At 40.0% G+C, this 26,106-nt stretch overlaps 2 protein-coding genes and 3 non-coding genes across 6 annotated transcripts; 4 read left to right on the top strand and 1 right to left on the bottom strand.

The window, feature by feature from the left end:
* The first annotated feature begins 913 nt into the window (after positions 1-913).
* On the top strand, positions 914-11,038 carry gnl3 (guanine nucleotide binding protein-like 3 (nucleolar)). The gene is made up of 15 exons (XM_034697920.1): positions 914-1,043; positions 1,264-1,322; positions 1,462-1,602; positions 6,088-6,207; positions 6,286-6,366; positions 6,449-6,584; positions 6,703-6,806; positions 7,203-7,353; positions 7,514-7,601; positions 7,716-7,893; positions 7,977-8,119; positions 8,337-8,473; positions 10,035-10,189; positions 10,386-10,455; positions 10,536-11,038. The coding sequence occupies exons 1-15, from the start codon at positions 1,031-1,033 to the stop codon at positions 10,625-10,627; spliced, it is 1,668 nt and encodes a 555-aa protein (XP_034553811.1). The 5' UTR covers positions 914-1,030; the 3' UTR covers positions 10,628-11,038.
* LOC117823377 lies at positions 4,228-4,311 on the top strand. The gene has a single exon (XR_004633386.1). It is a non-coding gene; the product is annotated as a small nucleolar RNA SNORA47 (small nucleolar RNA).
* LOC117823382 lies at positions 6,899-6,982 on the top strand. The gene has a single exon (XR_004633387.1). It is a non-coding gene; the product is annotated as a small nucleolar RNA SNORA47 (small nucleolar RNA).
* LOC117823367 lies at positions 8,176-8,250 on the top strand. The gene has a single exon (XR_004633382.1). It is a non-coding gene; the product is annotated as a small nucleolar RNA SNORD19 (small nucleolar RNA).
* Positions 11,039-12,797: 1,759 nt separating the features above from the next.
* glt8d1 (glycosyltransferase 8 domain containing 1) lies at positions 12,798-24,688 on the bottom strand. Of its 2 annotated transcripts, XR_004631818.1 has the most exons (10): positions 24,301-24,672; positions 23,998-24,096; positions 21,673-21,883; positions 21,399-21,516; positions 21,220-21,304; positions 18,118-18,230; positions 17,850-18,016; positions 17,574-17,686; positions 14,427-14,829; positions 12,798-13,554 (listed from the first exon to the last, which is right to left on the bottom strand). XR_004631818.1 is itself a non-coding variant. In XM_034687152.1 (9 exons), exons 1-9 carry the CDS (start codon positions 24,314-24,316, stop codon positions 14,651-14,653), a joined length of 1,101 nt encoding a protein of 366 aa, XP_034543043.1. In that variant the 5' UTR covers positions 24,317-24,688; the 3' UTR covers positions 12,798-14,650. The 2 variants fall into 2 exon arrangements, 1 of the variants encoding a protein (XP_034543043.1); XM_034687152.1 differs by having other exon boundaries at positions 12,798-14,829; positions 24,301-24,688.
* Between the last annotated feature and the right edge of the window lie 1,418 nt (positions 24,689-26,106).

A 26,106-nucleotide genomic window follows, 5' to 3' on the forward strand; every position in this document is an offset into this window, starting at 1 on the left:
CCTGAGCAGCTCCTTCAGCAGCAGACTGAGACTCCCACCCTGCAGGACGGAGCGCTACCGCAGGTCCTTCATCCCATCTGCAATCAGACTGTTTAACACCGGCACTGCTGTGTCCCGTTAATCATCTGTTCTCATCTTTCATTCCACTACATGGAAGTTACTATGTGACTTGGCACATTCACAAATAACTACTGTATCCATCTGAATCACACTGTTCTTCATACTGTGTATGTTTGTTTTTAAATAACCTGGTGCAATAACTTACCTTATCTATTTATCAGATAGAAGTGTACATACTGTGTATATATCTGTAATAGTTGCCATGTTTTATTTTATTTTATTTTATTTTATTCTATTTTACCCTTGTCATTGCTATTATGAACACTAAACCATAACAGTGTCATACCTGTTGGATCAATACTCTCTGTAAATATACATGTAAATATACAATGCAACAATTTTCCAAGCAGAATTCCATATTTCTATTTGTTTTATTATTTAACTACAATTTTTTAATGTAAAAACTACCTCTGCAACTCACCACTGCACTTGTATCATATTATTTTAGCCTGTACATATTAGTCATGCCTATCTGTTGTTCTTTTGTATTTATAGCTGATGTTATTGTTATTATATATATTTTTTTATTTGTATGTCTTATTCTTATGCCTTGTACAAAGAGAGCACAGTTTACCTAAGTCAAATTCATTGTGTGTTCAAGCATACCTAGCCAATAAAGCTGATTCTGATTCTGATTCTTCTGATACAAGGGGCACCAGTTAAAATCTTGCCTGGGGCACCAAGTTGGTTAGGGCCGGCTCTGCTTGCATCTTTGCTGCATGCTTCTCTGGTGGGAAGGACTGCCGTAAAGTGAGGGATGAATGGCGGAAACTAAGACGAGAAGTCTTCCAGTTCAGCAGGGGGCGACACGTGCCAATGCCAAACCCGGAAGTTACAGAACAAGCTCGCTCAGCTCTGCACTGCACGTGTGCGAGGATAGAAATCACATTGGCAGGACAGCAGCGCCACGATGAAGAGACCAAGTGAGTGAACACCTTTCACAACTCTCCGTTTAACATTGTATACACCATGTTATACATATTTAGCCTTAGTGGCGCACTCACTAAGTCTGTCAGTCTTGCTAACAAGCTAACTGTGTAGCAGCAGAGACACTTTTATTCAGTTTGCATTAGCTTTGAGCTCAAGCTAGCTCACGAGTCAACTAATATAACCTTTTCTTCTGTTTCTGTTTCTCCTCCTCAGAGCTTAAAAAAGCGAGTAAACGTGTGTCATGTTCCCAACGCTTTAAAATACAAAAGAAGGTAAGTGTTCGACTTTATAACTTTTCACTTTGTAGTTGAGGCCTGTGTGGATGAGATTGGACTGCTAGTGTAATTCTAACTTTGGGGATATTTTATTATTTCTCATGTCAGAAATATTGAGTCATATTTATGTGTGTAGGTCCGGGAGCACACGAGGAAGCTCAGAAAGGAGGCAAAGAAGAAAGGAGTGAGCAAAAGAGTGAAGAAAGACCCCGGTGTGCCCAGCAGTGCTCCGTTCAAGGAGGAGGTCCTGAGGGAGGCCGAGCAGAGGAGGCTACAGGTTTGTCACTAGACTTTACCACAGGCATGTCCAAAGTAAGGCCCGGGGGCCTCCATTTATTTATGGCCCCAAGCTTCCATCTTATATTGTGTTATTTATAACACAGAAATTAATCACATTCTGAATCATCTGTACATTTGCAGTTTCTTTCAAGCACACCAAAAAAACTCAAGTCAATCCAGAAATGTCTCAAAAAGCTTCATATTAGTGATGGGAAGAAGTGTGATGAAATCTAGATCGTGATCAGGCCAGGTATAAAATATAATTTTTTACAGTTTTAGGTTGGTTGTACCACCTGACATGGAAAGTGTTACCGTCCACCTATAAGTTGATAAAAGCTTTTCTATTATCATATAAGAGACATCTACAAACCTCTTAACTCAGCCATGACAATTAGTAGAGTCCTCTGAATGATTTAATATGTTGAAGTCCATTATAACTACTTACTTTCAAAATAAAAGCTCCATGAGTACCGTAGTGCCACCCTGACATTTGAGAACATGCAAATTGCTTAAGTTTTTAAATAACCTCTTGATATTTATGAGATTATGTTTATTTCAAATCTCTTATATGTAAAATCATGCCATGGTGTTTTAATTTGAATTTATTATTCTTAAAATACATTTTTTATAGTGTTTTAAGTCAGTCCACTTGACTGTTGAGCCACCTGACATTTTGAGGGTTTGAGATACTTAAAATAAAATAAATCTCAATATTTGAATGTACTTAAATTCTATTTAAAATAAGCAGGGTTTATAGAATCAATTGATGCACGTCATAAAAATAACTAATTGTTTCAAAAGAAAATAATGGATTCGGACACAAAAATATGCACGTCATGTCAATGACCCATATATCATTACTTTTTGGTTGTAAATAGGAATGCACCCAAATGAAAATTCTTGGCCGAAAACCAAAAATGGGGAAACCAAGGCCGAAAACCAAAACACTGAAATAAATTATTATGCAAATTATTAGTCGGGAGACCGGGGACACTTGTAACACTTGCTCCAATCAGGAACAAGTTAGGAATCACCTGATTCACTCTGCACATGCTCAGTTTAGTTGCAGCTAGTTTGTATAGCAGTTTGAACACAGTGGGTTAAAAGAGCTCAAAGTTACAGACAGAAATGTCAAAAATGTTACGACTGTCCCCGGTCTCCCCTACCTCTGACTCATTGAATGTAACAGACAACAAGGGTGCATGCCCCTCATCTGGTTCAGAGAGACGAGTCCTTTTCTCCTTCTCCTGCGCTGTGCGCTTCATCTCCAAGCGGGTTCTCCGCATCCATCGCGGCATGGATCGTTTCTCGTGTGCACTGCTTTATTCCCACATCCAAGTAATGATCTTTATAACGTGGATCAAGTCCAGTCGCAATGCAGTGCAGAAGATCCGAATAGATCTCAGTGAAACGTGTGCTGACACTCTAAGAGTGTACTTTTCATTGTTTTCACTCCGTGGTCCGTCTCAACCTCTTTGCTTAGAAGACGCTTTAGTGCTGCGATTAAAGGAATAACGGATGCAGACATGTTGGCCCTTATCCAGACCATAGACTGTAAATAAAAATGGACAGCGTTGCTCCGCCTCTTCCCGTTGTACGGTTCTGAAGCCAAACAATCCCGCTCCTGGGCGCCGCCATTGTGCAGCCAGAGCCTGTGAAGCCACTGTAATAAGCTCCACCCTACAGCGTAACGTCACAAGACGCTGTGTGTCCTTTTGAAGTTTCCCTCTACGGCGGCTGTGAATCAAAGGAAACCAGGAAGTAAAACCCCGTTTTTAAACTCTAATAACTAACGAAGAAGAAACTTTTCAGGAAAAAGAGGCCTTGAACACAAAACCAGTCAAATACAAACTACATATCACCACAGCATACGGATGTGAGAAACATTCGTACCACGTGTATTTATTTTTTAAAGTTTGACTGCAGCCCCATTCAAATGAATGGGGGAGACAGATTTTTTTTACCTATACTGCAGCCAGCCACCAGGGGGCAGTCACACTGCTGAAAGCCTCACCTCCAGCCGAGTGAGATGCACCCCTGATCCAGACAAGCACGTACTGGCTTCGGTGATAAAGTGCACTTTTTGCACCTAGTTGTAAAGAAATAACAAAAACAAAGCCTGCTCTAATTCAAATCATATATCAACCAAAAGTCACACATGCACTTCTATTAACAGTCTATTGCGCAACGTGAAGAGGTAGATCACTCGAGGCAAATCCACTTCAATCTGTGTTTAAAGATAAGATAAGATATCACTTTATTGATCCCCTGTGGGGGGAAATTCAGTTGTTACAGCAACCCAGACATAAGTACAATCAAGAAGAAGTTTCAATAAGTAAAGTAAAAATAAAAACAGATAAATAAAGCTAGAATACAATTTAGATATATACAATGTTACAATGGAATATAGATTAAATAGTAGTAATTACAGGCAGTATAAAAAAAAAAAAGATTCAGTAAAAGGAATCTACCTGAATAAACTACATGTATAAAAGTTGCTGCACTTGTAGTTGTATTTGATAGTATTGTAGCTTCTTATGTTCATTTAAGTTGACTGTAAGCTTAAAGGCATTTTAACTCAAATTTTGGCTTAAAGCTCATTCTGTATTTTTAACCAGTAACATGGAGGACTGAGAAGGTTGATCAGCTTGTGCTGTGCTGTTATAACTGGTTATAGCCTCCAAGAGTAACTTACAAACCACATTTGTATTTGGCTCTGTCTCAAGCAGAGCTGATGTGTGTTTGTGAACAATCCAAAAACTGTTTCCTTTGTTTTTGTATAAACACATAAGTGCATGCTACAGGTTTGTCACTATACATTACCAGATCACTGGAAGTACTTTTTTAAAAATGTGTCAGAATTGTTTTGCAGTCAAGACATTATGCCTCTATATTCTACCTATATACGATATATAAAGTCACACATGTACTTCTATTAACAGTCTGTTGCGCAATGTCAATGTGAAGAGAAAGATCAATTAAGGCAAATCCACTTCCATCTGTGTTTAAAAGGAATCAACCTGAATAGAACTACATGTATAAAAGTTGCTGCACTTGTATACAGCATGATAATTCAACATTTACCCTCAATACTTCAAATAGATAGCTTGTGGTAAGTGTTTTTGTTACTGTCAATTAGGGGTGAGCCCGACTAAGGATTTGCTTAGTCGAATCTGATTCATCAGATTTTGCCCATAGTCGACGAATAGTGGAATGTTTTTTTTGTTTTTTTATTGACCCAAAGTCTGCATGATGGTGACCGCATGACAATATTACACATAACCCTTTACAATTAAGAGACTCATAGCTTAAAGTAAAAGGGACAACAGAATATTATAAGCATAAAACTTAGATTTTTTAAATCTATATTGCAAAAACAACGAAGTGATGAAGGAGAGAAAACTCAAATAAGGCCCCATCTGTTAAACATGGAACAACACTCCACTATAGAGAAAGTAATCAGGAGATATTTAAACAGTGTTCACACAGTGGAGAGTAGTTTGTCCAACTTAAGGCTAAACATGTTTAGAATGTTCAAAATCAAACCTGAACCAGCGAAAAGGTTTTTAAATCTCTTAACAGAACCTTTTAAAACAGTCTTTCATCACGTCTTTGTCCGCTTGAGTCTTTTCAAACTGTACGTGAGGAAAACTATCGTGTGTACGAGCAGAAGTGCGCTCCTTGCTCTGTTGACTGTAAATCCTGTCTTTGAGAATATCCTCTCTGATGATGTGGAGGTGGATGGGAGGCTGTGGATTGTTTTTGAGGCTTTGCGCAGCTTTGGGTATCCCTCCTCGTTCTTTTGGCCCCGTACAGTTTTTGTGTGGTCCGGTAATCCTTGATCTCACAGCCCTCTTCATGAAGCTGCTCCTCATCTTCATCACTATTTTTTAGGATCAACTGAAGTTTTATTTTTTGACATTTTGAGCTGCTATGAATGTAGAAAGATTTAAAGACCAGCTGAGGTACGAGCTCCCGCAGCTCCCGCTAAATGGGAGAGTCCACCTTTAATTACCAGGGGAGATTTAATTACCGCTTTAAGGAGATTTAACACTTCAAGAGCTGTTCTCAGAATTACATTAAATAAGTTTATTTATATCAAAATAGGATATATGACACACTATTTTTAAGGGAAACAGGAAAATAATGTAAAATTAGACATTGAGCACCCCCATGGTTTGAATGGAATGATCCACGTTTCATATGCAAATATTCAGCTATGAGATTGGCAGTCGACTAAGACTCGTTAGAACGAATCGTCCAATATTCCACTATTTGGGGTCACCCCTACTGTCAACAATAACTTTACTGATCATTAGGTCTAGTATCATCTGGTATCCAGATGTCTGACCAAAAAGCTACATCTTCTGCCTGAGCTGCACAACATTGACAATATTACTCTTGTATTTCGCTTCCATCTTGAAAAAACTCAGAATATTGCCTAGTCCTATGTTTCATACAAATCGTTCTTGTTGTCCAACAGATTGAAGAAGAAAAAAAGAAAAAACGACAAGCCAAGGTAGAAGAGCGAGCCCAGAAAAGGAAAAAAGAGAAGGAGGATGCGAAGAAAGGGACAGAGCCTGCAGCTAAGAGAGCTCGACAGGTAAAAACTGAAATCATCAGTCAGGTTAGAAATAAATGACTCACTTGTCTGCTCACTTTAATGTATCTATTTCCACAGGAAAAGGCTGAAAGGCAATCAGAGAACAAAAGTGGACCAGACAAGAGCTCCAAACAGTATCTGTGCTCTGAATTAAACAAGGTAAAACAGCATTTAACTTTAGGAAGAGATGACTTATCAGATCACCATCTCTCTGACCTCCCTCTTTCCTTTTACCTTTCAGGTAATTACAGCCTCAGATGTAGTAATAGAAGTCCTCGATGCTCGTGATCCATTGGGCTGCAGGTGTCCACAGCTGGAGGAGGCGGTGCTGCAGAGTGACGGCAAAAAGAAACTGCTTTTCCTTTTGAGCAAAATAGGTAAATGGACATGATCTGTGACGATCTGCACAGAGATGAGCATGTGATGTGAAATTAGATGAAACGGTGATTTCCTGCACTGAAATATATATATATATATATATTTTGTGTGTTGCAGATCTAGTACCAAAGGAAAATGTGGAGAGCTGGATACAGCGGTTACAAAAGGAGTTTCCAGTGGTGGCATTCAAAGCATCAACACAGCTCAAGGACAAAACAATGGTAAGGGGTGCATCTTAATGACACTTCTTATGTAAAGGCTTTTAAACTCAAATTTTGGCGTGAAGCTCATTCTGTATTTTTAACCAGTAACATGGAGGACTGAGAAGGTTGATCAGCTTGTGCTGTGCTGTTATAACTGGTTATAGCCTCCAAGACTAACTAACAAACCACATTTTGTATTTGGCTCTGTCTCAAGCAGAGCTGATGTGTGTGTTTGTGAACAATCCAAAAACTGTTTCCTTTTTTATGTATATACACACATGTGCATGCTATGTTGCCCAGATTATAAATACTCTATCATCCAATAAAGGAACATATCAAAGAACTGAGGAGTGTTGATTTATAGTTAGTTGTGTACAGTAATCTAATTTACATGTCTGATTCTGTCTTCATCAGCGATCCAAGAAAAGCCGGTTTGTGGCCTCTAATCAGGTCTTGGACCGATCCAGAGGAGCAGCATGCTTCGGAAGCAGTTGTCTCACTGAACTACTGTCGAGGTTTGCTGCAAACTTAGAGGAGGATGCCACACTCAAAGTGGGCGTAGTAGGTAGGTACAGCGTTTTCTTATAAAACTCTCCTCAGCTTAAGGAAGAGTTCTAAGTGGATTCAAATCCTAAAGTCTTGGTCAGCTCTAACCAATGGCTGTCCTGACATTTTAAAGTCCATGTTCAGAATTGTAATCTTTGATGTAATCTCCTTACTCTCAGGTTTTCCAAACGTTGGGAAAAGCAGTCTTGTCAACAGCTTGAAAGGGATCCTTGCTTGCAATGCTGGAGTACAGAGAGGCATCACAAAGTGAGCATAAAACCCCTGACTGCATTGACAGCATTCTCTCACTTATTTTTTTTAAACCACCTGGTTTCTAGCTTCCTCCTAAAGTCAGTTGTCCCCTTTTTGTATCCCTGTCAGATCCATGCAGGAGGTGCACATCCTGAAGAACGTGAAGCTAATTGACAGCCCAGGAGTCTTGGCATTACCGTCCAACCCGCCTGCCTCTCTGGCTCTGAGGAGCCTGCAGGTGGAGGAGGGTCAGGAGAGTGTGCAGGAGGCTGTTAGGACTGTGCTCAAACAGTGTGATAAAACACAGGTAGGAGGAGGAGCTGTTGCAGGAAGGATGCATGTTCTTCTATTGATTTGTTAACTTCAGATTACTTGTTGTTGTGGTTTCAGATAATGCTACAGTACAATATCCCCGACTACAGAAACTCACTTGAGTTTTTAACCTTGTTCGCCAAGAAGCGAGGGTATCTGCAGAAGGGAGGACTTCCAAACTCGGAGCATGCAGCCACAGCTTTCCTCACTGATTGGACAGGGTGAGTTTTTGTGATCTCATTCAGGAAGGCGGGCGGCTGCAATTATTTGGCAAACAAGGAAATGAGGACACATACGCAAATCTAGACTTCATAATGAAGACTTCTAATCCAACTCTGATCCTAACACTGTGCCAGAAACCCGCAACTGTTTAAATTGATCAACTGAAGATATCCTGATCTAACAGAAATCTGTGTCTTTGGTTTGATGCCTCCTCAGGGCCAAGTGTAGCTACAACTGTAAGGCACAGGAGAACTCCGGCTTGCCTGCATACGTGTCTGATGCTGTGGTCACTGAGATGAAGAGTGGCTGGGATCTGAACTATCTGAAAACAGGCAATGAGGAAACTCTGAAAGGTACAGGGATTTAATTTCATTATTTAAACCCTTAGAAGTTACTTTAACAGCAACAGACTGTCATTGTTTTGGGGTCCTTACTTATCTTTGTTTTAACCTGTGTATATAACCTGAAAGGGGAAGGAATTATGATAACCCATGGCTTTTCCTATCACTGCTATGCAGATGATACACAGCTTTTCCTGTCTTTTTCACCTGACGACACAACTGTCTCAGCCCGGATCTCATCCTGCCTTGCTGACATTTCTAAATGGATGAGGGAACGTCACCTACAGCTCAACCTGTCCAAGACTGAGCTTATTATCATTCCAGCCAGTCCCACTGTGGACCCACAGATCAATATCCAGTCTGGATCTCAAAACCTCATGCCCACTAAGTCTGCCTGAAATCTTGGTGTCATGATCGATGACCAGCTAACCTTCAGGGTTCATGTTGCCTCGATTGCTCGGTCCTGCCGTTTTGCCCTCTATAACATCAAGAGGATCAGACCCTACCTGACAGAACACGCAACACAGCTCCTGGTTCAGGCTCTTGTAATGTCACACATTGACTACTGCAACTCTCTACTGGCAGGCCTCCCTGCATTCACAGTTAAACCTCTGCAAATGATCCAGAACGCAGCAGCAGCACGTCTGGTCTTCAACCAGCCTAAGACAGCTCATGTCACTCCCCTGCTCATTTCGCTACACTGGCTTCCAGTTGTTGCTGGCATCAGATACAAAACTCTAATCATGACTTACAAAGCAGTCACCAAAACCGCTCCAGTTTACCTGGAACCCCTCATCCAGGTCTACTGCCCTTCTCGCCCGCTACGCTCAGCCTCTGAAAAGCGCCTAGTGCTTCCAGCACACAAGGCCTCAAAATCACTAGCTGGACTAGCTCTTCTGTTGTCCCTAAATGGTGGAATGAATTGTCCAACTCCATTCGATCTGCAGAGTCCCTCTCTACTTTCAAAAGACAGCTAAAGACCCAGCTCTTTAGGAAGCACTATGCACTTAGCTAGACTGTTCTCCACTGTTGTCCCCAGTGGTAGATCATGTCTTCCAGCTACAGTTGACTCACACTGTCCTGCTCTACTCTGGGAATCTGTGTTCAGGTCTGGAGTGACCCAGCACTTGGTACTTAGGTCATTATTGTGGTGATGTTAATTGTTGATGATGATAATGGAAGGTCTTAAATGGTTTGGTTGCTTCATTGTAGATGTTCCTTATTTACTTTTGTGCATTGCCTTTACACTGCTTGGCAGTACCTGCACCCAAATGGACTTGAAGCACTTTGTTCCTCTTACTGATCTTGTTTCCTCTTGTCTAGATCTTTGCTTGTGTTGTTCTTGACCTAGTATGTACGTTGCTTTGGATAAAAGCGTCTGCTAACATTGTAACATTGTAACACAAGTCATTTAAACAGGGAACATTTGCATCACTGTTCCCTGATTTCTTGTGTTAGTACACCTGCACCAAATATCATAGTAATATAATATAGTATAGTATATGCAGCAAGCATTGGTCAGCTTGAGAGCAGTCTTATAACACTTTTTCCATTTTTGTATTGTCTTTTTAAGGAGTTAAATTCCCGAACCAGGCCAGCAGTATAAGCTTCATCTCTAAAGGCCCAACTGCAGGACTGCTGAGTGTCGGCGACGTCTCTGCAGAAAAAGCTGTTCCTACCACCGTCGCCATCGATGAAGGAGAAGAGCAGAATGATGAGAATAATAAGGTAACTTTGGATTTATGCTTCATGTGGTGGTTTCAGTTTTGTCACCGGAAATGAGGACAAACACGCAAGTCTTGATTTGTTTATGAAGACTTCTAATCCAACTCTGATCCTGATGGCTAGACCTCCTTCTATTATCAGAAATCACTCTGTCTTTCTTGAGGATTGTTTGACTTGAAACATCTGCTTTTTCCTGCAGCCTGAACAAACTGCTGTGGATGATAAAGAATCAGAAGCACCGGAGAGCCCACATAGGGCACAACCAATAAGTGAGTTTTACTTCAAGCAGCTTTAAATTTCTTTGATAATGCGAGAGAACCTTATTTTAACATCTTGACTCTTCTAACAGAAAAAACAGCCCATGTACAGTTCCAGCCGGTCCCCATCGACCTCAGCCTCACTTCAGACGACGCCTACGACTTCAACACAGACTTTAAATGAGCTTTGCCTCACTGTTTGGGAAGGTGCACTCATGTGGTCTGGCTTTCATGCAAACCTGGATCTGCCCGCAATAAGAATCTGTGTGGTGTCAGGCAGGTCATGTGTGTTTTTTAGGCCTGTACTTCAATCTTGGCATCAGTGGGGCAGTGAGACAGTTCCCAGTCCTGGATCAACCTTTATCAAAGACTACATTTCTCACTTAAGAACTCCTAAAATCTGTCTCAGAGTAGTCCCTGCCTTGGAAATGGACTTCATTCATTCAGTGGTTCTGTAGAAATCCACTTTGCCCTTGATTTATTGGTTGGGGAAACAATTTGTAAAGGGTCCCAAAGGTCATTTGTAATCTCTTTGTTTTGTGCAGAAAACTGTAAATAGATGACATACTATATGTAATAAACCTCTACAAGACTACACCTGTGATTTGATATTTCTCTCCTGGCATCATTGTATTTTAAACATTTACATACAGTCATGGCCAAAAGTTTTGAGAATGACACAAATATTACATTTTCACAAAGTCTGCTGCTTCAGGGTTTTTAGGTGTTTTTGTCAGATGTTTCTATGGTATAATGAAATCCAATTAGAAGCATTTCATAAGTATCAAAAGCTTTTATTGAGAATTGCACAGAATTCATGCAATAAGTCAATATTTGCAGTGTTGACCCTTCTTTTTCAAGACCTCTGCAATTCTCCCTGGCATGCTGTCAATCAACTTCTGGACCAAATCCTGACTGATGGCAGTCCATTCTTGCATAATCAATGATTGGAGTTTCAGTATTTGTGGGTTTTTGATTGTCCACCCGCCTCTTGAGGATTGACCACAAGTTCTCAATGGGATTAAGATCTGGGGAGTTTCCTGGCCAAGGGCCCAAAATCTTACTGTTTTGTTCCCCGAGCCATTTTGTTATGACTTTTGCTTTATGGCAAGGTGCTCCATCATGCTGGAAAAGGCATTCTTCATCACCAAACTGCCCTTGGATGGTTGGGAGAAGTTGCTCTCGGAGGACGGTCTGGTACCATTCTTTATTCATGGCTGTGTTTTTAGGCAAGATTGTGAGAGAGCCCACTCCCTTGACCGAAAAGCAACCCCACACATGAATGGTCTCAGGATGCTTCACTGTTGGCAAGAGACAGGACTGATGGTAGCGCTCACCTCGTCTTCTCCGAACAAGCCTTCCTCCAGATGCCCCAAACAATCGGAAAGGGGATTCATCAGAGAAAATGACTTTACCCCAGTCCTCAGCAGTCCAGTCCCTGTACCTTCTGCAGAATATCAGTCTGTCCCTGATGTTTTTACTGGAGAGAAGTGGCTTCTTTGCTGCCCTCCTTGACACCAGGCCTTCCTCCAAAAGTCTTCGGCTCACTGTGCGTGCAGATGCACTCTCACCTGCCTGCTGCCATTCCTGAGCAAGCTCTGCACTGGTGGTGGCCCGATCCCGCAGCTGTAACACCTTCAGGAGACGGTCCTGGCGCTTGCTGGACTTTCTTGGGCGCCCTGGAGCCTGTTTGGCAACAATTGAACCTCTCTCCTTGAACTTCTTGATAATTCGATAGACGGTTGACTGAGGTGCAATCTTACTCGCTGCTATAAACTTCCCTGTTAGGCCCTTTTTGTGCAATGCAATGATGGCTGCACGTGTTTCCTTGCAGGTAACCATGGCTAACAGATGAGGAACAATGGTGTCATGCACCATCTTCCTTTTGAAGTGTCCAGTCACTCAATCATGACAGATCGATCGCCAGCCTTGTCCTCATCAACATCCACACCTGTGTTAATGTGTGTGACACCTGTGTGTCATTGAAATTATGTTAGCTGGTCCTTTTGTGGCAGGGCTGAAATGCAGTGGAAATGTGTTTTTGGTGATAAAGTTCATTTTCAAGGCAAAGAGGGACTTTGCAATTAATTGCAGTTGAGCTGATCACTCTTCATAACATTCTGGAGTATATGCAAATTGCCATTATAAAAACTGAAACAACAGACTTTGTGAAAATTAATAGTTGTGTCATTCTCAAAACTTTTGGCCATGACTGTACTGTGTGGTTTTAATACCCTTGGGACCATGAGTGCACTTTCTTCATTTGTGTCTCTCAAGTTTCCCTTACTTTCCAGAGGTACAAATTAGTTATATCTAATCCAATTACAGATCAATGTTAAAGAAGAAACAAAAGATTAAAACAATAAAAATGTAACTTTATTACACTTTCTATACAAAAGACATATTTACACCAGCAAGGTGAATGCTTTTTGGTAGATACAAAACCCTGATGGAGATGACAAAGGTTTATATTTTCTTCAGATTTTTAGCAGAAGCTTGCTTAGTGGTCCATGCATTAAAAACAATCAAACACATAAACAGTTCAGTATGAGAGGCAGAAGAACATTGAATAAATAACTCATGGCATAGTTAATGGATAGACATAAAAATGAATGCATTAACTGGAAAAATTAGATCACATTTTCAGTTGGATTGGTGAGAAAAATTCTAAACAATACACTGACTACTGCTTACAGATACCTAATAAGGACCTTTTTGATGAGCCTTTTTCCAATTCTGTATAAGTCATAATTTTTCCACAGGAGGTTTTGAACTGAGGTAACAATATGACACGTCTGTGCAGTGAAGCCGCTCATAGGTCCAACTGTTCCACAACATCATAGCTGAGGTGATTTATGAACTTCTTGTGGCTGCAAGCAAAGTAAAGGAATACACACGTACTGTCGCCATAACCATGACTTAGGATTTACATGGTTGTGCAGGCACATTGTAACACAAGCTCAATACTGCTGAGTGGGATTGGTGTGTTAAGGTCATACCTTCTGGATGCATGCAGAAGAAAACAGTCTGTTAATTAAAAACTAAGAAGTGTAGGCCATGAAAAATGTAAGGGCTCCAAGTTTCTGGATAAAAGGAATGTGAAATAATTTTCTTTAAAAGGTGACATATCACCCTTTTTTCATCAATATATATTGGTCTAAGAGTTCCCCAAAACATGTCTTTAAAGTTTATGCTCAAAAAAACACTTTGAAATCAGATTTTGGTCTGCCTGAAAAACCCTCTTCTTCAGTCCTCCTCAGAACACTCTGTTTTCTCTCTGACCACGCCCCCTCAGGAAGTGGATGTGCCCTCGGCTGTCCAGCACGTTGATCTAATGTTTACATGTTGGCTGAATATACACGGCTGCTCACAGATAGCGTTACTTCAACCCTCTGAATCTGATCCAGAATCTGATCCTGACGGAGAGGCGCCTGTAGCAGGACCTTTCTGAAGGATTGGTCACAGATTTAGTGTTTCTTGTTGTTTTATTTGTCAGTATGTGGACGTGTGTCTTGGTACACAGCTACGAACATGTAGCTATGTGGCTATGCTAACAAGCGCTAGCACTTATCCATGATCAATAAAAATCATCCACTAGATCTTCAAATCTGCAGACGTGGGGAGTAAAACCGACCTTTGTGTTTATTAAGACAGCCTACAACTAGCATGCCTCCCTCATAAGCTCCTTGTTAGCACACATGTGCAGGTAAAGAAAAACGGGGGAGGGATTCAGTATTATTTTATACAGTCTATGGGCTGAACAAGCTCTGAGCTCTGACTCCGTGACAGACCGGATATTGTTGTTACGTAACAAAAACACGGAAGTCTGAAACGGCTCGTTTCACACACATTTACAGAAAGGTGGAGAAATCAAAACAGGGGCAGAATGGATTCTTTTCATTCTCGGGGGGTTTGTAGACATGCCAGGGACACATATTTCAGGTAGAGAACCATTAAAAAGTCAATTTTGCATGATATGTCACCTTTAAGCAATGTTAAGCTACACCGGTGAAAGAAAAGTTAAATGTATATGTTCAAGGGAATGTGATTAAACACAGGTGCACATGTTCTGAGACTATAAGAATAGAAGTACAGGGCTAACATACGACAAGGCTTCCTGAGATTTCAGAGGAGTGTTCCTGCTGGGACGGGGGCTGGCTCTGCTGGTTTAAAAAAAAAAATTTTAAAGTTCCTGAAACCAGATTTTTCAATCTGTATGTTTTCTGACAGGATGAAATTTTCCTGTGGGGTCTGGAATGAACCATTTGTCCCACACGTCTGAAAAAGAGGATGTTCTCCCCCACGGCTTGTAGTGTCCATTCCAGTGGAGGAGTTTGGCAGCTTTCACAAACTGAGTGGAGTAACGGTTCCCAGCGCCTGTGGTGCCTGAAAACGAAATTTGTGCCATTATACGATTTATGTTACACGGTCCAAGTCTGTTAAAAAAAGCTGAGTTAGCACTTTTGGAAAGTAAGCTTGTGGCTTTCTTGCACAGAAGAATATATTTAGATGGATACTACTCTTATATCTGCCATCAGTTTATTGTAAAGAAAGGTTAAAGGTTACTGCTCAGCGCCAATCTGCACAGATGAAATGTTCAAACCAAGCCAAAAACCTTGGTGTAGTCTTAGACTCAGACCTTAATTTCAGCAGCCACATTAAGACAATTACAAAGTCAGCCTACTATCACCTTAAGGATATATCAAGGATTAAAGGACTCATGTCTCAGCAGGATGCAGAAAAACTCCTCCATGCATTTATCTTTAGCAGACTAGACTACAGGACAGGACTCCCTTAAAAGTCCATCAGACGGCTGCAGCTCATACAGAATGCTGCTGCTCGAGTCCTAACAAGGACCAAAAAAGTAGACCACATCACTCCAGTTCTTAGATCCCTACACTGGCTTCCTGTCTGTCAGAGGATAGACTTTAAAATCCTGCTGATGGTTTATAAAGCACTGAATGGTTTAGGTCCAAAATACATTGCTGATCTGCTGCTCCTTTATGAACCATCTGGACCTCTGAGGTCATCAGGTACTGGTCTGCTTTCAGTCCCTACATGGTGAAGCAGCATTTAGTCATTATGCACCACATATCTGGAACGCACTCCCTGAAAGCTGTAGGTCCACTCCAACTCTCACCTCTTTTAAATCAAAGACTAAGACTTTTTTATTTGCTACTGCCTTCCTATCTTAGCTCATTTTAACTCACTTTAACCTCATTTTATTTTTAACATATTTCTAATTTTCCTTTTCTTTTCTGTTTCATTATATTTGTCATTTTAGTTATGTGCTTTTATGCCTGTCTGAATGTCTCCAATGCTTGTAATGTTTTAATGTAAAGCACATTGAGTTGCCCTTGTGTATGAAATGCGCTATACAAATAAAACTGCCTTGCCTTGCCTTGCCTTGCCTTGCCTTGCCTTGCCTTGCCTTGCCTTGCCTTGCCTTGCCTTGCCTTGCCTTGCCTTGCCTTGCCTTGCCTTGCCTTGCCTTGCCTTGCCTTGCCTTGCCTTGCCACCATACACACACAATTGTGCCTTGCCTTGCCACCATACACACACAATTGTGGGTTTGACAGCATCAAACAAAGCTTGCAGGAAAGTTTTGGTTGGCTTCATGTAAAAACAGATAAATTGAAAATTCCTTTTTTTGTTTATTATTGGTGACTAGTGGTGCAACGGATCATTGTTGATCCGTGATCCGTACGGGTGCCTCTCCACGGATCGGCACGGACGTGGTCCGCGGATCGGTTGATGAAAAAAGTTGTGCGTGTTCACTTGATGACCGCATGTTCAATCCACACTCACTCGCCAAGCGCAGCTGTTGTCATGGCAAGTGAAGGAGCAGAGGAACTTGAAAACCCTCCTGCATCTTGTAAGTCACATGTATGGGAGCATTTTGGTTTCCCTGTGAAATACAGTGAAGGCTGAATGTGCTTGAGCCACGTTATGAAATTCCGTCGCGCACCTAACTAGACCAGAGGCCGTCAATACGCGTCCCACGGACCGCATCCGGCCGCCTGTTCATGGCCCCCGAACTGTTATTCCTTCACTCTGTGTTTTGGTCGGGTCACACCGTGTTTACCGGGACTTGTCTCCATGTCAACGATACACAGACAGGCTGTTACTGGGTCACTTAGGCTGTTTCCGAAATCGCCTACTATACTAGCAGTACGTACTGATATGTCCAAAATTCAGTATGTAGTAAGTAGTATGTGAACAAGAGCAAAATCTGCAGTATGCCAAAACTCCCCGGATGTCTACTGATTCGGGAAAATATCTCAGTGTGCATCGGACCAGTCTTCCTCGCGTACTGTTTCCCATAATGCACAGCGCTCCTTCTGCTTTTTCTTTTTCCTCATTTTTTGACGGGAGGAAATCCGTTTTTGGGTGCTTTGAAAGTTATCAAATTCCATATAAACCACTTCCTAACTTTTTAAATCATAAATGGATGCTAAATAAGCATTTTATTTATCGGCTTCGCCGTTGTTTACTTCCGCTTTCCGAAACCGGAAATCCAGCGAAGTCTGGCCCAGCATGCTGCATGACAGATCGAACAGAACAGTCATACTACATACTAAATTCAAACGCAGTATGTAGTAGGCAATACCTACTGCCTACTACATTAGTAAGTAGTATGTAGCAGGCCGTTTCGGAAACAGCCTTAGAGTCCACTGCTGCGAGTGCAATTTTTAACTTTCACTTTCATTTATGAAGCAGTTCGCATATTTGCACTTTGCCAGCTGTAGGACCCTAGAATGCACGAAAACGGTGTGTTCAGTTTGCATCTCAAAGAAAAGTGGATGGTGAAAATCAGCAAATGAAAGACGAATGGAGTGAAAGTTTTGAAGTTCCTCTGCTCCTTCACTTGCCATGCCATGAAATGCAGTGAATGAGGCAGGACTGGGCCCAGAGTAAATTTTGAGTTGATGGTTGTTTTTATTTAATGGGCAAAAGTTTAAAAGTGTTTTACAAAATAAATGGAGGACAAAGTTATATTTGTCTTTTTATTTTTTACTTTTTTTGCTGATCCGAAAAATGATCCGATCCGTGACTCAAAACCGTGATCCGATCCGATCCGTGAGTTTTTTGATCCGTTACACCCCTATTGGTGACTAATTAGAACTTACCTAGGTGCCTGACGTGCCACATGGGGTCGATGGTGGAGTGGCGTTTGTAGAAAACTATGAGAAGAGGAGGCGTGGTTATGCTCTCCGCAAGTGTCTTACTGTACAGATCTTCCCTGAAAAACAAACAAAAATGAATTCTGGTGAATACAAACAGAGCATGTCCACTTCATTAGTTTGTTAAATCAATAATTAAAATGATTTTTGACATATTTTTGTATGTCTAGCTGGAAAATGTGCCTCCTCTTTACCCATGTTTTGACAATTCTAGTAACATACTGTGTGTTTAGCTCCATCCAGTGCTCCAGCTGCATAGTGATGTTCTGGTTCCTCCACTCGGTCAGGTTGGCAATGATGACTCCTGGGTTGAAGGAGCAGGTGGTGGCCCTCATCCCCAGCTTCTTGATAGCCTCCTTCTTGAAGTCCAGGAAGCCTATGTAGTTATTCTATTGGAAAGATGAATTGTTAAGACAAAGAGCCTTTGTCATCCATTCTGATGGATCTAACCATAACTGAAGAAAGGTCAACTCATACAAGAGACGCCCACCTGATTTCCAGCTCCACGAATGATACCCTTAGCAGACGCTGAATCACAGTCATCTGAAAAAGCAGCTGCATGTCCTGGCTTGACGTGGGTTTCATAGAGATCCTGGATGTCCCCTGTGATACAATGAAACAGGATACCCACCTTTAAACTCCCTTTCAAGTAGGGATGCACCGAAAAATTCTGCCACTGAAAATTTCGGCAGACAATGGCCCAAAAGTGCATTTTTGGTTTTCGGCTGAAACAGAATGTTGTGGTGACGAAATGCTAACCAGGCTAACTATGTGAATGTGTGATATATGTGAAGTGGCAGGTAAACATAGTAGGGTAGCAGAGTGATATGTGACAGACAACAACGTAGATCTGGACCCTCCTCCTCTCTGTGTTACCCTGAGACACTGATGCAGGGATTTTCATCTGTTGCCACGGCTCTACCTTCTTCAAAGTGTGTTAAAACTTGGTTTTCTAAAGTCCAAAACGTGTAGGATCAATGTCTGTAGCTGTGACTTGAAGCTAAATGAATAACAAATATTACCAGGGGAGGAGGAGAGGAAAGGAAAGTCAGATAATACAGATTTAGTAAGAAGCTACAAAGTCCTGAGTTCTGAACTTAAAGAGGATTATAAAATCCTCTCTCTGTGGTCTCAGGCTCAGACATGAGTATAGTGTTGCATTGCAGACTTGTTTGATAGGGGTCATAGTGAGTGAACATATTTTCACATGCGTGATCCCTTATCATTTTGTGACACCGCAAAATATCATTACCTAAAGAATCAACTATATAAAAAGGAAAATTATGAATTAATCACAAACTAATTGAAAAATATCTAAACAAATGAACTAATTAATGAAGGAATCAATCGATCAATAAATACATAAATAGGTATGTGGGTCATTGACATGACGTGCAGATTTTTGTGTTTGAATCCATTATTTTCTTTTGAAATAATTAGTTATTTTTAAGACATCTATAAAACCTGCTTATTTCAGAACCTTCCGCATACATTTGAGGTATTATACCTGGGGAAATTGGACATCAACTTTCCAAGATTTGGGGATAGATATATTTATAGACTAATGCTGATTGCAAGCAAAAAAGCAATCACCAGAAAATAGAGGACGAATGAGGCAACCTAAGGTTGAGGACTGGGTTGAGGTAATACACAATATACGGTACAGGCCAAAAGTTTGGACACACCTTCTCATTCAATGCGTTTTCTTTATTTTCATGACTATTTACATTGTAGATTCTCACTGAAGGCATCAAAACTATGAATGAACACATGTGGAGTTATGTACTTAACAAAAAAAGGTGAAATAACTGAAAACATGTTTTATATTCTAGTTTCTTCAAAATAGCCACCCTTTGCTCTGATTACTGCTTTGCACACTCTTGGCATTCTCCCGATGAGCTTCAAGAGGTAGTCACCTGAAATGGTTTCCACCTCACAGGTGTGCCTTATCAGGGTTAATTAGTGGAATTTCTTGCTTTATCAATAGGATTGGGACCATCAGTTGTGTTAGCTAGCGCTAGTTAGCATAGCCACATAGTCGCTGTGTACCAAGACACACGTCGACATGCTGACAAATAAAACAACAAGAAACACAAAATCTGTGACCAATGGTTCAGAAAGGTCCTGCTGCAGGCGCCTCTCCATCACAAGCGTGCCTGATACGGCCCTGGTGGTGAGGCTTTCAGCAGTGTGACTGCCCCCTGGTGGCTGGCTGCAGTATAGGTAAAAAAATCTGTCTCCCCCATTCATTTGAATGGGGGAGCAGTCAAACTTTAAAAAATAAATACACGTCGTACGAATGTTTCTCACATCCGTATGCTGTGGTTATATGTAGTTAGTATCTGAGTGTTTTGTGTCCAAGGCCTCTTTTTTCTGAAAAGTTTCTTTTTCGTTAGTTATTAGAGTTTAAAAAACGGGGTACAAAGGCTTCACAGGCTCTGGCTGCACAATGGCGGCGCCCAGGAGGGGGATTTTTTGGCTTCAGAACTGTGCAACGGTCTATGCTCCATCAGGATCAGATTCTGGATCAGATTCAGAGGGTTGAAGTAATGCGGGTCTGTGAGCAGCCGTGTATATTCAGCCAGCATGTAAACATTAGATCAATGTGCTGGATAGCCGAGGGCACATCCACTTCCTGAGAGCTCATTCTCATTTAAAGGCACAGACACAGAAAACAGCCTGTTCTGAGCAGGGCTGAAAAAAGAGGGGTTTACAGGCAGACCAAAATCTGATTTCAAAGTTTTTTTTTGAGCAATAAACTTTAAAGACATGTTTTTGGGGACCTCTTAGACCAATATATTTTGATGAAAAAGAGCATAATATGTCACCTTTAAATAATAATAGAATAGCTTTTATCAACTTATAGGTGGACGGTAACACTTTCCATGTCAGGTGGTACAACCCACCTAAAACTGTAAAAATTATATTTTATACCTGGCCAATAGAATGCAAAAATCCTAATATATTGTAAATAAAAAATAAACTCACAAAATATAAATGTGTAAAGCACTGTAACCACTCTAAGGGATACTTCCTAGAAGTTTCAGTTAGAATAAATGATAGGTAAGTACATATATTTTGACAAATATCTGGTTGCACCACCTGATATTTTTAGGGTGTTCAAGTTAAGAAAAGGGTAAAAAAAACAACAACTATTTAAACACTTAAAAAAGCTGTTTAACGTACAAGCCTTGTTAGAACACATTATTCCAGACACAAAAATGTGCATTGCAACCATTCTGGAAATACTTATTTGTCAATGACCCATGTATGTGTGTCTATGTGTGTCAATTTTGTAATTGATTTATTCTTTGAAGTATTAATATTAATTGATGATATTGCAATGCCTTGATTTTAGTGAGGTTAGTACACAGTCATAGCCATAAATGCAATGGTACTAATAATTAGCATAATAATTGATTTCGGTTTTCAGCCTTGGTTTCCTCATTTTCGGTTTTCGGTTTCGGCCAAGAATTTTCATTTCGGTGCTTCCCTACTTTCAAGGGACCCTTTTCTTACTGGTATCACCATCATTTCTGAAAGTTAAAGGGCTATGTGTGATGCATAGAAAAAACATACCCAAGTGTCTTACCTTGAACAATAACATCATCATCCAGATAGATTGCTTTCTCTGCCTCTGGTAAGTATGCAGGTAGATAAAACCTTGCAAAAGTCAACTGCAATACAGACAATTCAAATTAAATTAGCAAGAGATGATGATAAGTTTATAGTAGCATGCAAAATAGTTAACACTACATGCAGATGTCTCACCGGTTTTGTAGCCTCAAGTGTCTGGGGATCCTTTGATATCTTTCCACTGAGGAGCTCAGGCTGGAAAATAACTATCTTATAATTGACGTTTTTTAACTTAGTGTTGCTCAGCCACACTCTGCAGGCAAAAAAAGGGGAAACAGGTTTGTAATCAGGTGAATCCATTACAATCACATTCATTTCTCTTAGCTTTAGTGGAGACAAAAAGCTCTTTCACAAGTAGACCACAGGCTAGACATGTTTGCATTAAGTAGCACTTGCTGTGTTGTCTTACTTCAGGTGTTCCACAGTGTCATTTAGAGTCACTATGGTGAAGACCACATTTGCTTTACTGTTCTGGTAGATGCTGCTCATGGCAGCAACCACAGCGCCCAGTCTCTCCTCAGCTGCAGTGATGAGAACAGGGATCTCCTCTCCTTTCCTCTCCAGCTGCAGTTTGAGGTCTGGTGACAGCTCCGCTTCAAAGGGAAGGATCATTCCTGCATCTGGACATGGACATGATTGAGATTCATTTCATTACACTAACTCCTTTTGGTGAAATATGAAGTACACTATTCATCATACTTCCACCCAGTGGCGCCATATAGGGGGGGGGGAGTTAGGATGATTCTAAGGGGCCCATGACTGACAGGGGGCCCAAAAAAAAGGTCTGGAAAGACAAAGTCTGAGTCCCAGAAAAGGAGGGAAAGAAAGGAGAGAGTGGAGAGAGAGAAGAAAGGGCGACAGTATGTCACCCAGTTCTTCTCCAGGAAAGGTTGGTATAGTCTTTGAGTGGTTAAAATCAACCTGTTTGCTAGTTTGATGTCCACAATGAGATGCTCATAGCTCATTATACTAAATGGGTTTCCCCGCCCTCCCTACCAGACTCAGCAGCTGATATGTCAGCAGGTACACTGTCTCCCCACAACTCCCCCCAACCCAATGAACAAGAAGGTGAGCAACGTAGCATGTCAATTAGCATTATTGAAGGGGGTCTGTGGGAATCTCTTGTTTCTCTCTCTATCTGTACTATTACTAAAGCCTATAAAAACAAAGCTATAGCTAAGCTACATAAGCTACAGCCTATAGTCTTGTTTTGGATCCTGGGCAGGTTGAGGCATTGAGTGATTTAGTCTGTTTTAATGTCACAGAGATGACTCAAATAATACCTTCAAATCAGAGATTTTGATGCTGACTGAATTTTGGGCGGTCCCACAAGGGGCAATTTGTTTAAGTAGCTTTAACCTCTTAATAATTGTAATTAATAAACTTGATGTGATAAACTATGAGGCGCCGTTTGTAAAGTTGTGCACACTGAAAATAAACAGCAACATTTCTCCACATTTAGCTCCAAAACGTCATAACAATGTAGAGTGAATTTTTAAAAGTCACTTTTTAAAATCACATTTAGAGGAATATTTGTGATCTTCTTCACATTTAATTTTGTTGTGAAAAATATATTAAGTTAAAATAGTTGTTAAATCCAAATGCTAAATCTAAATGTTAAATATAAATCTACATGCTAAACATAAATCTAAATGATAAAAATATAAATCTAAATGTTAAATATAAATCTGAATGCTAATTATAAATCTAAATGCTAATTATAAATCTAAATGTTAAATATAAATCTAAATGCTAAACATAAATCTCAATGATAAATATAAATCTAAATGATAAAAATATAAATCTCAATGATAAATATAAATATAAATGTTAAATATAAATATAAATGTTAAATATAAATATAAATGATAAATATAAATGTTAAATATAAATCATAAATATAAATGATAAATATAAATCTAAATGATAAATATAAATGTTAAATCTAAATGATACATATAAATATAAATATAAATGTTAAATATAAATGATAAATATAAATATAAATGTTAAATATAAATCTAAATGATAAATCTAAATCTAAATGCCAAATCTAAATCTAAATGATAAATATAAATATAAATGTTAAATATAAATCTAAATGTTAAATATAAAGCTAAATGCTAAATATAATCTTAAATCTTAAATCTAAATTTTGCTCTGCGATCCTAAATATTTAGCTGATATGCAGATTCACACTGCCGCCTAGCAGTGTGAATCTGCCATATTTACATTTACATTTAACATTTATATTTATATTTAACATTTAGATTTCATATTTAATATTTAGATTTAGATTTAACATTTGGATTTAACAACTATTTTAAATTAATTTATTTTCACAACAAAATTTAAAAGTGAAGAAGATCACAAATATTCCTCTAAATGTGATTTTAAAAATTCACTCTACATTTTTGTGACGTTTTGGAGCTAATGTGGAGAAATGTTGCTGTTTATTTTCGGTGTGCACAACTTTACAAACGGCGCCTCATAATAACCTTGAACACAATAAAGTATCAGATCTAGTGTTGCTGATACAGAACAGCATTATAGATCCATTACTCTGCATGATTCAGTGCTGCTCTTTTCTGTTGTGCATTCATTTTTTAAAGACTGTTGTAACTTTGATTATGATGTTATTATAAATGGTATATGACAACACATATATGGGGGCCCAATGTGATATTTTTTCATGGGGCCCAAAATCCCCTCCCCACACCAAACATACAAATACCTGGATGTTCCTTGTGTAAAAAGTCACTGAGGTTGAGGAGATTACGTTGCACTATGATCAAAAAAGCCACAGCCAGCAGCACAAGGATGACCACGTTCACTGAAAGGCACAATAAAGAGCTGAAGTTAATAGTAACTGAGATGCACCTGGTAACAGGGTCAGCTGGGAACTGTGGAAGACACAACACATAACACAATACACATACACAGCAGTCTGACTGCCTCAGAGTTAGTCCAGCAAATAAGACTCTGTTTCTGATTCTGCATCCAAATTTAATGACATCAATGATTTGGAAATGCTCACCTTTCCTCGTCGTCATGGTATCGGCTTCATCCGATCTCAGCACACAGTGAAATGATAATAAATGCACAAATACAAACACGTTGACACTGAGAGGTCAAAGTTGATCTGAGTGCAGCCCGATGGTGATCAGCTACAGGACTGAGATGAACCCTAATACTGAAGCTACACCACTGCTAGGCGACCACACAAACACACCACGTTACCCACAGCAGACTTGTGGCATTAACTGTGTGTTCATGTTCTTAAATGTGCAATACATGCAGGATAAATACAGCCACCTTCAGAGAGACATAGGACAGCAGATAAAGAAGTCTACGCTAGAGCCAAACTGCCAACTCAACATCAACAACTTTATCCACTCCGCACTAGAGATGTGACGTTCACGAACGAGTCGGTCTTTTTGAACGGCTCTTTTAAGTGAACGATGAGAACCGATTCGCCTTCACGTGTCACCTGCGGGCCCGCCCCCTAGAGGAATTTTTTTACTGCTCAATGCTTTCTCTTCTAAGTCTCTGGAGACAAAATTGAGATTCTCACTTCAGCCTCATTCAAGTTTCAAATTGTTCTCATTCATTTCTCCTAAAATTCACTAGGAGAAATAGTTGAGACCATGACATGAGTCTTATTTGAGACTTAAATGAGAGATCTCATTAATGGCTCATTTTCTTCTCTTTTTTTAAATATATATTTTGGCCTTTATTTGACAGGACAGCTGAAGAGAGACAGGAAATGTGGGGAGTAGTGAGCGGGGGAAGACATGCAGGAAATGGTCGACCGGCCAGGAATCAAACTGGAGACCCCCGCGATGTGGACTGTACCCTCTGTATGTGGGGCGCTTAGACCACTAGGCCACTAGCGCCCAAAAGAGTCCCCCCCTTTAATTGTAATAATCTGGCTAAATCTGGTCAGCCCTTTTGTGGCCCATATTTTAAATTAATGGTCTGTCATACCTGGTATGAAATCTCTATTTTTTGCAATTTCTCTCAAATCCACTAAATCTTTGTGAAGTTGTTTTGTTCCAAACAGACTTGTAAAGGAAGGACCATATTGTGAAGTCAAAGAAGAGATCATTTCACATCTAAATAGCTGATCTTGCAAGTGGTTCAAATGTTTTAATGAGAATTGTAAGTTTGTGGACAATTACATTGAAATCTTAATTTTGCAGGGCACTATAAATGTTCATGAAAAGATGAGCTCATGCTCTTTCTTTGCTCCATCTGAGCTCAACTTGAGACACAAAAACTGAGTCTGACAAAAACAAATGGATGAGGTTAGATTGAGACAATTGAGAGAGCTCCCTGATTTCCTCCACCTGAGCTCAAAAGGAGTCACAACACTTGAGAAATACCTGAGAATCATTTCAGATTTAGACCAGATCTCCTTTTGAACTGAAAGGGAGACTAAGCTGAGACTTTTTACAACTTTTTTTCTGGAGGCAAGAATGAGAAACAGGAGACATAAGCTATAGTCTCATTTTGCTTTCAAGTTGATATCACTGTTGTCTAGGAGACATAAATGAAACACTTTTGACATCTCCTCTCTGAATTTATTTTCCTATGGGCCATGAGTCTTTTGTTCACACTTATCGTTGTTTACATTGTTTTGATGTGGATTCGAGTCAAGGAGCTGAGCTCCTGTTTTTAAAGTAGTTCAGGTGTTGAAACTCCAGGTGGGGTAGCACAATTTACATTTTTATAATGTTCTTTTTTTATTCTAGTTGTATTTATATTTTTTATATATATATATATGTTTATTCTTATTTATTATTCTTATTTTTTTTTCTGTTTTTTGTGTGGAAATGTTTAC

This window comes from Notolabrus celidotus, chromosome 1, assembly GCF_009762535.1.
Source record: "Notolabrus celidotus isolate fNotCel1 chromosome 1, fNotCel1.pri, whole genome shotgun sequence".
Classification (NCBI taxonomy): domain Eukaryota; kingdom Metazoa; phylum Chordata; class Actinopteri; order Labriformes; family Labridae; genus Notolabrus; species Notolabrus celidotus.

What these genes read in the sequence shown, in the direction of transcription:
- glt8d1 (XM_034687152.1), bottom strand. An exon ending in TGATGATGTTATTGTTCAAG is followed by an intron (nt 18,231 to 21,219) that starts GTAAGACACTTG and finishes ATTGTATCACAG; the next exon opens with GGGACATCCAGGATCTCTAT. An exon ending in GTGGCACGTCAGGCACCTAG is followed by an intron (nt 14,830 to 17,573) that starts GTAAGTTCTAAT and finishes TTTCGTTTTCAG; the next exon opens with GCACCACAGGCGCTGGGAAC.
- gnl3 (XM_034697920.1), top strand. An exon ending in CCGAGCAGAGGAGGCTACAG is followed by an intron (nt 1,603 to 6,087) that starts GTTTGTCACTAG and finishes GTTGTCCAACAG; the next exon opens with ATTGAAGAAGAAAAAAAGAA. An exon ending in GTACAGAGAGGCATCACAAA is followed by an intron (nt 7,602 to 7,715) that starts GTGAGCATAAAA and finishes TATCCCTGTCAG; the next exon opens with ATCCATGCAGGAGGTGCACA.